Source organism: Borostomias antarcticus (genome assembly GCF_949987555.1).
Source record: "Borostomias antarcticus genome assembly, chromosome: 8".
Taxonomy (NCBI): Eukaryota; Metazoa; Chordata; class Actinopteri; order Stomiiformes; family Stomiidae; genus Borostomias; species Borostomias antarcticus.
In genome coordinates this window covers 25617925-25628459 of record NC_140241.1, presented here as the reverse complement: position 1 = coordinate 25628459, position 10535 = coordinate 25617925, and the positions used below count along the sequence as shown (strand labels likewise).

Sequence of the window (10535 nt, the reverse complement as noted above, 5' to 3'; positions counted from 1 at the left end):
CAGCCAGCTAAAAGACAAAGGGTAATCAGAAAAAGGGTGGAGAAATACAGAGATGTCAGCCACTTATCCATGAAATTACGCTGGGCTGGAAAGAGTTGCTTAAAACGGTTCTTGGCATTGGAAGATTTAGATGGATCGCCCTCTGGGTTAAGAGCCCAGCACGCTTACGCTGTGCCACTCTACGTCCCCTGTACAGCCAAGTAAAGGATAATAGGTAGACAGCAAAAGGGTTGAGAAATACAGAACTGCAGCCATTTACCAATAAAACTACACTGGGCTTGAAAGACTTGCTTCAAATGGATCATAGCAGAGGATGGTTTCGATCCATCAACCTCTGGGTTATGGGCCCAGCACGCTTCCGCTGCACCACTCTGCTTCCCCTGTAGAGCCAACTAAAAGACAAAGGGTAATCAGCAAAAGGGTGGAGAAATACAGAGATGTCAGCCATTTATCCATGCAATTACGCTGGGCTTGAAAGAGTTGCTAAAAGGTGGGCTAGGTAGTTTGCTTTTGGCTTTATCTGCTAAAATTGGCATAATATCCTTTCAGCTATCAGTAACAGAAGTGCTCTGAGAATAAACTTGGATCTTCGTGTTTACCGCTGCCTCTGTATTTTGGATTCAAAGAATGCACTTGAATGCACAACTTCTTTAGGTTTTCCTCCAGTCAACTTACTGCTTGTGTGTGTGAAGGGGGGGGGGGTTGTCCAATAAAAATTATTGAAATTGTTTTGGCTTGATTTGTTTCAGCCAATTAAATTTTAGGCTGGTCGATTACATACTTACGTGGGTCGGTTGGGCGTGTGATCTGCTGAGTGCTGAGCTGTATTCTGTCAATGTGGTTGACGAGTTCGTGCACAATTAAAGGCAATATTTCTACTCTCTCTCTGTATCTACAATCAGCCTTCTCACTAAGTGGCAGACAAAAAACTTTAAAAAGTCAAAGAAAAGGACGCTAGAGAAGCTGCACTTCTTACAAAGATCACCAAATTAACGGGGTATTTCACAAAAGCCAGCGATCCTACCCCACCTCAGCAGCAGCAAACAGGTGAAGGTTCAGCAACACCCTCGGACCCACAGCTGCCAGATCTTGGTAATTTATATTGTAAATTAGCTATATATAGGCTATGTAAAAGAAAAAAAGAAGGATTTGTGTAGTGTAATGGGTGTTAAGTGTTAGTACTATAATGATTTGATAAATTGCCCAGCAGAGGCTTGTTAGTGTTGCTAACGTTAGCTAGTAAGCTAGCTAGACTAGGTAACGTTAGATTGCTAGCTAGCACTAAACTTTCTAATTTAGCTACCACTAACTTAACGTTACCAAGAACTAGGCCACATAGAAGTAAGCCGGACACTTTGCTTTTTTCAAATTTTTGGCTTAGATGATGAACCGCGGCCACCATCCACCCCAGAAAGCACTGCATCTGGGTAAGTTGCCCTGCCAGTGCCACACCCACCGGAGGTGGAGCTGTCAGGCCAAAATCTGTCCGGGTGACGTAATTGCTTATCATTGCTGTGGAAACGTACACGCTTGTGTTATTTTCCTCACATTCCTGACATAGCTAGCTAGCTATCTTGTCATTGATATCAAATATTGGACGTTTCTAATGTACTTGTAATAAAATATGAAAAGAAATCCTCGGACTAGCACTAGCTAACATCGTTAGCTAACTTAGCTAGCTAGTTTGAATAGAACTGAATTTAAATACTACACTTATAAAGACAAAACTAGGTTGTTAAATCATGAGATATCTCAGAGAAAAAAATGGGGACCTTAAAGGAAAATGCTCGTTTTTGACAACCTGGACCTTATTTACGACATATTATAAGAAGTTTGACTCACCCAGATCACTTTTGTGTTGTTCGGAGGCCTGTAGAAGAAATTTAAAATCCAGCGCGAGCCAGTATATCCATGTAATGGCGGCGCACGGGGCATAGGGAATGCAGTTTCTCAAAATCCATTTTCGGCCGCTAAACGGTTGTTTTCATCAATCACATTGCATGAATCGACAGTTGATATTCCTCTACGCGAGCCATTCTTTCGGTTTTCAAATACGTGGTCTGTAGCCTCTGTAATATGATCTTTACAAGCCTCTCCCCCACTTGCTCCAGCACGCATGCGCACAGGCCAGCGCGCAGCCTGCTATTCTCCGGCTCACATTCTCTGCGCTACGATCGTAGTTGGTGCCGAGAATATTGTCGTCGTCATTCGTCAGCAACAATCCGATCGTAGCGCAGAGAATGTGAGGGAGCATAGCCAGTGTAAAGATCATATTACAGAGGCTACAGACCACGTATTTGAAAACCGAAAGAATGGCTCGCGTAGAGGAATATCAACTGTCGATTCATGCAATCTGATTGATGAAAAACACCGTTTAGCGGCCGAAAATGGATTTTGAGAAACTGCATTCCCTTTGCCCCGTGCGCCGCCATTACATGGATATACTGGCTCGCGCTGGATTTTAAATTTCTTCTACAGGCCTCCGAACAACACAAAAGTGATCTGGGTGAGTCAAACTTCTTATAATATGTCGTAAATAAGGTCCAGGTTGTCAAAAACGAGCATTTTCCTTTAACCTGGTCAAAGCCCTGGGCCCTACATCATGTTCATCCGGCCCTGTGTGCAGGCGGTGTCCATTCAGAATATCTTACTGTGCAGACGACACAGTACCTCTGACCCTGCTGAAGCTCTCTGAGTTCTCTCCTGTAAGAAGACCTCACACAGGTTCTTCAACACCCAACACAACACACAACAACATGCAGAAACCAACACGCGAGCAGAAACTATCTCAAAGGAATTTCTAACTAAAAGTCCCGCAAAACAATTGTTATTTTGTGGATTCATTAATCTGCGTGAGAAATGTGAAGTGTGGCGTGTGAGAGTGTGAACTACTTGAAATGCGTGTCTCACGGCCAATGCGTGAGTCTTGGCAACACTACTTTGCATTTTATCAGCAACTTTAGGCTGAAGAAGGAGCCAGCTAACAGCTACTACTAGCAATGTCGTGCAAAGCATTTGAAGCAACCACTCTATCATGCTCTAGTCTAGACACACTACATTTTGACAGCTGTGTCAATGTTTCCCTGATTGATTGGAACTGATGTCTCAATATTTTGTGTGTTCTTTGTCGTATGGCTGAATGTCTGTATGCGCACGTTATTCAATAAAAAAAAACAAAAAATAAAAACATTTTGACAGCTGTAGCCATAGTAACCAGGGGTTTAATGTAAACAGGAAGTATTCCCATGAAGGGAATGCATTAAACACCGACTCTGATAGGATGAATACAGCCAATTGGAATGAACGACACTGCTGGCAGATTGTGCGGTATCAAGGCGATAGCTGCGATTGGTGAGTGTGGTAAAATGGGTGGGGCCCAGTGATGGCCGTGTTAAGCGAAGAAAAGTTTTTTGCTATCACCAATGAATGCAAGAGCCTGGCTAGCAAGCTAGCAAACAATGTACGCTAGCTACGTCGTTGTAAAACAGACAAAACAGAGGTAGCCATCGAGAGCAGCAAGCCCTGGTAGGTAAACTGCCGCCAAGCCAAGTTCAACTAACGTTGGCTACCCAGCTAGCAGTTCCTCTTAGCAAGCTAGCTGTTATTTTATTTGCTTCATCAATAATGCATTGTTAACGTCAGCTAACGTTAGCTAATTACGTAACGTTACACGGGGTTGTATCGAGGAAGCTAGACGGGTAGCTAGCTAGCGAGACAGTACGCTAACGTTAGCTAGCTAGCTAGAGATTCACTCTCCAACTCCTGTCTCTTGTTGTGATTATCAACGATATCCCTCCCTCTCACCTTGGTCGTGTTTGTGCAGCAATGGATGAAGAGGATGACCAGTGTATCGTAAGCTGGCCCAGCTCGGTGAGTTATATCATCACAACCGACATGACTTTCTTTTAAGTTCTCTGCATTGATTTTCCTTCAGTCCAGCTTGAACCGAAACTTTGATTCAACGTATACAATGCACTAGGATAGATAACTATCACTCAGCCATTCAGCGTGTCCTCATCAATCCAGTGATTGTTTGCTTCTTGACCCAGACATAAATGTTACATTTGATGTGTTGTCTACTCCAGTTCCTCCCTCTGTAGCTGTAGCTCCATCTTATTTTATATTAAAGTAAAAGGAGATGACACATGGATCTAATGTAAACTGAAGTTTACACATTGTGTTTGTTCAGGTCCAGGTGCCAAGCGGGCATGAAATCAGGGCACGGGTGCAGCAGTTTGTGGAGGAGAGGATGCAGACTACCATGGTAACAGAACCTATACTGTCAAAACTTTTTCCAACATGCCAGGCTTGCAAAGGATTCACTTCCTTTAAGTATTGGTAGAATGTACTGGTGGAGAGATAGGACAGGAGGGACATTTACATTTCCAGTGTAGTTGGTCAGTGTAAGCAGCTCTCTGAGAAGCACCCACTCCCCCTCTCAGCCGGACCTAACAGAAGTGAGTTTGTTTACCGGGCTTTCTCCTTGTCAGAGCAGAAAGCCCAGGGAACAAGTTTACCAACACCCAGTGTCAAACTTGAATGTCATTGTGTGCCACATTAGAAATCAACGTCTTTAAAGTAGACCCACCTGGTCAAACACTGTTTGTAATACCCAACACTTGTCATTTCTGTATGCCACAGTTTTAGAATAGAAATGTCAATGATTTAAAAGCTGGTCTTAAATTCCTCAACAGAGGTTGTTAGCAACCTTGTCCATTAAAAACCTCTGTAGTAACATAGACCGTAGTGAAATTCCTCAAATAAGTTTGTTAGCAAAATTATCCATTAAGACTCCTGTCACTTAAGTTTTGAGCTTCAGATTGTCAGTCCTCACGAGTGCATAAATGTTGTGAGTTTTGTGTTTATTTGGATGCTCTCCACAACCTATAGATGTTGAACTACCAACAAACTTTCAACTTACTTTCTCCCTAATGTTAATCAAAGCTTAGCCATTTGTTGCATGTTAAGAGTTGCAGTGTATTGATAGTTAAGTCTATACAGATCATCTGTAGATAATCCTTAGGGGCCTTTCAGTTAGATTAGATAAGGAGTTGCGTGATCTGAGAGTGTTGTTTTGCTGTCTAGCTGACAGGTGTGCTGATCGGGGCGGTGATTGCTGTCTCTCTGATCGGCATCGTGGTGCTCTTACTCTACAAGAGATACAAGCTGGCCTGTGAGTAGTGATCCCATCAACTCACCTTCTCAGTGCAAACCTCAGCAAGGTTTAGATGACATTTTAATTGACACCTCTCTCTCTCTCTCTCTCTTTCTCTGTCATCCTCTGTTCTCTCTCCTCTTCTCTCTCCTTCCATTCTATAAGTTGGGCAGCAGGCTGGCGGGCCTCGTTATCGCTTTAGAAAAAGAGACAAAGTTCTTTTCTACGGCAGAAAGATTATGAGAAAGGTCAGTTACCTTTATTTTACAACCCTTGTCTCTTCAACAGTTCACTCATTTTCATTCCATTTTTTCATATTAGGTACCTCAACATACAAACGTACTTGGCTTACTGACTATGCTGCAGGGCCTTTAACACGCCAGTCTTCATTTCAACTCATTTGATTCAGATTTAGAATCTCTTCAGCATGATCTGTTTGCCGATCCAATCGGTCAGCGCAAATGTACTGTGTTGCCAGTGTCGAGCTCTAAGCTATTTTGCATAAACCCTGAACACTTGCTGGGGCCTCTATGGAATTCGGTGGGGACTGTTAAGATTCCAGATTATGTAAATAACAGCAGTTCTATTTTTCCCCCACTAGAGGGCAGCACAGTAAACAATATCACAGCCACTACCTGTGAGGTTTGTATCTCTGGTACCTCACTTCCCTCTATAGGTTAAATACTCCTCCCTCTCTCCATCTACTTCTCCCCAGGTCCAGACCCTGTCCTCCACTCCATCCCCTACCTCAGTGTCCAAGCAGCGCCCGCGAAAAAGACCCAAAGTTCTGAGCATCGCTCGCAGGTAGGATCTCCGAAAACAACAGACCCTCCACTCAAACTCAAATGATAGAGACCTGTGTACCGATGTCTGGACATGTTGCGTGTGTGCCATGTGTGTATGTCTGTGTGTCCTTGAAGGATCCTGCGTATTCGTAAGGAGCCCCCCACCCTGCAGCCCAAGGAGCCCCCTCCCTCTCTGCTGGAGGCCGATCTGACAGAGTTTGACGTCCAGAGCTCCAACCTGCCCTCAGAGGTCCTCTACATGCTCAAGAACGTCAGGTAAACGAGGATGTCCGGTATCTATACATAGACCCAAACACTGTCATTGTCTGTCACATTGTCACTGTCACATTCATTGTCCACTATCGTGTGTGTGTGTGTGTGTGTGTGTGTGTGTGTGTGCGTGTGCGTGCAGGGTCCTGGGTCACTTTGACAAGCCCCTGTTCCTGGAGCTGTGTCGTCACATGGTGTTTGTGGAGCTACAGGAAGGGGAGGGCCTGTTCCGACCCGGCGACGATGATGACAGCATCTACGTTGTCCAGGATGGACGCCTGGAGCTTTGCATCCATGAGAATGTAAGACCCCCCCAACCTCACTCTACCCAACACTGGTCATTCATATACAAATCCCAAAACACAATTTCAAGCCGTTTGGCCATGTACTGTACATTAACGTGTGTGTGTGTGTGTGCGTGTGCGTGTGTGCATGTGTGTGTGCGTGTGTGCGCGCGTGTGTGTGTGTGTTCCAGGACGGCACAGAGTCCATTGTGAAGGATGTGCTCCCAGGGGACAGTGTCCACAGCCTGCTCAGTATTCTGGACATCATCACCGTGAGCTTCAGCATCTGTCCTCCATCTGTCCGTCTAAACAGCCTGCCTCTGTCCTCTTCCCCCCTCCCCCCTCACCTGGATTCTCATCTGTTCATACCCCCCCCCCCCCCCCACACACACACACACACACCTTTCGGTATTCATCTCTCCGTCTGAGGGTGTATCACCCTCCCTCCGTCCCTGTCCTGTGCAGCTATACCTCTGTTCATCCGTCATTCTGTTTGCCCGCTGCTTTCTTCATCCACGTTATTTTGATTCTGTCCTTTTCTCCGTTTCCTCTCCTCCCCCCATCATGTTAATCCCCCATTGGCCGGTACCTGCATCCTGGTCTTTGTCACAGCGCCCTCCTCTCAGGTGTACCCTATCATGGCCTAGCTCTGTCGTACCCCTGTCTGTGGCTTTCAGTTCGGCAGGTCCTGAGCCAGCACCCTGCCCTCCCTGTCTGACTGTACCCGCCGGCGTGTTCCACAGGGTTACCCTGCCCCCTATAAGACGGTGTCTGCGCGCGCCGCATCTCGCTCCACTATCCTGCGTCTGCCCGCCTCCGCCTTCCAGTCCGTGTTTGAGAAGTACCCCGAGACTCTGGTCCGCGTCATCCAGGTAGGACCCCCGCGCTCAGGTCAAAGTTCAGATAAGGAATGAGGAAATGGAATGAAGTGAACTAAAAACTCAATCGGAGGTTAAAGGTGCCCGATGGAGTATCATTTTAAACAACACATTCTAGGGCTGGGTGGTATTGACGGTGACGGTCTAAATCTGTGGCACGGTGTAGCTTTTGGCTTTACTGTCAAACCGTGTCTCTAACAGTAAAGTAAAAAATACTAAGCGTGTCATCAATATGTAGTGATGACAGAAGCTACAAAAATGAACTGCGCTGTCAGATTACTCACTACACAACGAGCGATCATTTGGATGGATATAGGCGGCCTGAAAAAAAATGTATCCCCCCAAAACATAGCATGTGTCCTTGTGGTTTAATACGTTTTTTCTAGAACAACGTTATCGACGAGCCAATTGGAGGCATGCAACCTACTTTGCTACTCGGCATCTGCGAGAGTTATTGCGTTCTTAACATTCAAAGAAGAACACTTTGCGAAGGAATTATAGGTAGGAAATACATTCAGCATGTGTATTAGCTAGTCTAGACCACAAGGAAACCCAATGTTTTGGGGGGAGAAAATTTGAATGTAAACAAAAAATGAGTTTACAATGACGCTACATCAGTCCTCTTTAAATAGCTGCCCACACGTTGTCAAGTCATCATATTGTCATGTTTAATCGTGTGTGTGTGTGTGTGTGTGTGTGTGTGTGTGTGTGTGTGTGTGTGTGTGTGCGCGCGCGCGCGTGTGTGCGTGTTCCAGATAATCATGGTGCGACTGCAGAGAGTGACCTTCCTGGCGTTACATAACTACCTGGGCCTGACCACTGAGCTCTTCAATCCGGTAGGGGGTATACAACAATATGTCATATTCCAAGGAGCTGCTGTAGTGTGCTACACACATTCACACATATTCAACATAGTCAACAACACATGCACACACACACAAACTCATTTCACACAACGTTAAGCACAGCATCATAATTCCAATCCTACATAAAGTCATAAACCTCAGCGAAAATGAATAACATAGATCACAAACCTTCTAGAATATAAAGGAAGGCAACCTTTAAACCCACTAGGGATGTTAACGGTTAAACATTCCCTTGCTTGATTATCGACATTAACGATCAATTAACCGACCAAAAACATTTTGCGTAGTGTCCTGCAAAACCATTGGACAAAAAGATTTTTTCTGGTGTCCTGCAAACTCATTGGACGAGAAGCTGTAAAGCTGCATAGGAATCCCATGTGGGTCAGAGAGAGCATGCGTTTGCTGCCGCATAGTAAAATATTTCCTCACATTTGATAGGTTTACAATTCAAGATGACGCTGACCAATGTTAGATCGATATCAAATTCCACGTGACTGATGAAATTCTTAACAACCATTAATCGATTGTCGTTTAACCATTGACATCCCTACCCACTAGCCTCTGAGGGCTTTGTTATTGCCCTTGAAAGAGGAGGCCTGGGAAGCGTCACATGCATCCTGACCACACTGGCCTAGTCATTCATGCCTCCTGCTCCATTCAGAACACTTCCATTTCACTTTCTTTGTTATATGTTATACATTATGTAATTCATTCATTCATTCATTCATTCATTCAATCAATCAATCAGCTTTATTGAGAACACTCATGGTCCATTAAGAAACATGCAAATACACATACACACAACAAACATATTATTATTGTATATATTATGTTGTATTGATATACTGTATTGTATCTTCTACGACTCCCATCTCCTTAACCATAATCTATTCTCTGGTTGAGACACATTTCTTCTCTTTCTGCCGGTGTGCCAGTTGTTTTGATACATGACATTGCATGAAAAGCGCCTCCGTCAATCCCCAAAGGGACCTGAACGACCAGAGTACGTCTTGACAGATTGAACGGTGTGCTTTTGATTGACAGGAGCGACAGGCGGTCCCCTTGGTGGCCGTGGCTAGCGTGATTGGAGAGGGGAGTCCGGGCAGGTCGCCCCGCCGACCTCACTTCCAGGAAGACCCTGCCCTTCCCGGGGCCGCCGAGACCCCCCCTGCAGAAACAGGTCACACACACACGCCCACACGCACTCTCTCACACACATATACACACACACGCACACAAACACACACACACACACACACACGAGACCTGTTCATCCACTCATTGTTATCTTCTCTTTTGTCCAGATGGTGGTAAAGACAGCGCTGCCAATGCGTCCAGGAGGCCGCGCTCCATCTCCGGGCCTGCTGACAGCACAGGTCAGCCTCATCATAGGTGTTAACTCAGTAGGGCAGTTGGGCCACTTAGTAAGGGCAGTGGGGCCACTCCACGGTCTGCGACAGACCCATTCACACCGATAAACCCGCTCACACGCATCTCTGTCTCTGTCTGTGCGTGTCCAGGGGCCGTGGCGGGGAATGACCTGAACATGGCCTACGAGAGAGCCAGGGTCACCTTAGAGGAACCTCCCTCCAGCCCTGTCATCTACAAGGTGATTGATGATTCCATACCCTTGCTTCACCGGGCAAACTCATAAATAGTAGAAATTGAACTGATCCCCACTCTCTCTCTCTCTCTCTCTCTCTCTCCCTCCCCCTCCCTCTCCCCAGTCCATCCTGAAGAAGAGTGTGACCATGCAGCAGACGCCCTCTGTGGTGTTCCACTACACGGACACCGGGGGGCGCTGTGACCCGGCCCACCCTAGCAAGGTCAACGCCATCTTCCAGGCCGCTAAGAAGGACCTGCTGGGCATCTTCCATCTGCAGGTGAGAGAGAGAGAGAGAGAGAGTTATAGAAATAGTTATCCCAACAAATGGGTACCCATATCAGTTCTGATCTTAGAGGGTGTGATTTTTATTGGAGATTGTATAGCTTGAATGAAGAATTGTACTCTCACTGATTCTTTTCTGTCCCTTTCTCTGACTCTGTTTCTGTGCTCGTCTGTCTGTCTGTCTGTGTGTGTGTGTGCGTGTGTGTGCGCGCGTGTGTGTGCGTGCGTGTGCATGTGTGCGTGCGCGGGTGCGCCAGGACCCCAGTCTGTTGGAGGGCAGGGTCACCCTACACCAGGTGAAGGCGGGGTCGGTGGTGGCTCGCCAAGGCGACCAGGTCAGACCACAAAAATGTTTTATTTGGCTTTTTTCGTCATGGAAACGGTTTATCTCTCACGCCAGGTTTGTTTT

The 10535-nt window shown here is 46.0% G+C and overlaps 1 protein-coding gene across 1 annotated transcript in view; it reads left to right on the top strand.

Moving 5' to 3' along the window:
* The first annotated feature begins 3405 nt into the window (after nucleotides 1-3405).
* Nucleotides 3406-10535, top strand: part of LOC311312079 (patatin-like phospholipase domain-containing protein 7) — a 28515-nt gene continuing 21385 nt past the window's right edge. Inside the window, exons 1-16 of the mRNA XM_084441946.1 lie at nucleotides 3406-3525; nucleotides 3824-3870; nucleotides 4190-4264; nucleotides 5086-5173; nucleotides 5321-5403; nucleotides 5871-5959; nucleotides 6076-6216; nucleotides 6353-6512; nucleotides 6686-6766; nucleotides 7238-7366; nucleotides 8128-8208; nucleotides 9283-9418; nucleotides 9543-9614; nucleotides 9759-9847; nucleotides 9966-10121; nucleotides 10384-10461. Of these exons, the coding sequence (XP_084298072.1) occupies nucleotides 3826-3870; nucleotides 4190-4264; nucleotides 5086-5173; nucleotides 5321-5403; nucleotides 5871-5959; nucleotides 6076-6216; nucleotides 6353-6512; nucleotides 6686-6766; nucleotides 7238-7366; nucleotides 8128-8208; nucleotides 9283-9418; nucleotides 9543-9614; nucleotides 9759-9847; nucleotides 9966-10121; nucleotides 10384-10461 (1503 nt within the window). The 5' untranslated portion in view covers nucleotides 3406-3525; nucleotides 3824-3825. The remainder of the gene's footprint in view (nucleotides 3526-3823; nucleotides 3871-4189; nucleotides 4265-5085; nucleotides 5174-5320; nucleotides 5404-5870; nucleotides 5960-6075; nucleotides 6217-6352; nucleotides 6513-6685; nucleotides 6767-7237; nucleotides 7367-8127; nucleotides 8209-9282; nucleotides 9419-9542; nucleotides 9615-9758; nucleotides 9848-9965; nucleotides 10122-10383; nucleotides 10462-10535) is intronic.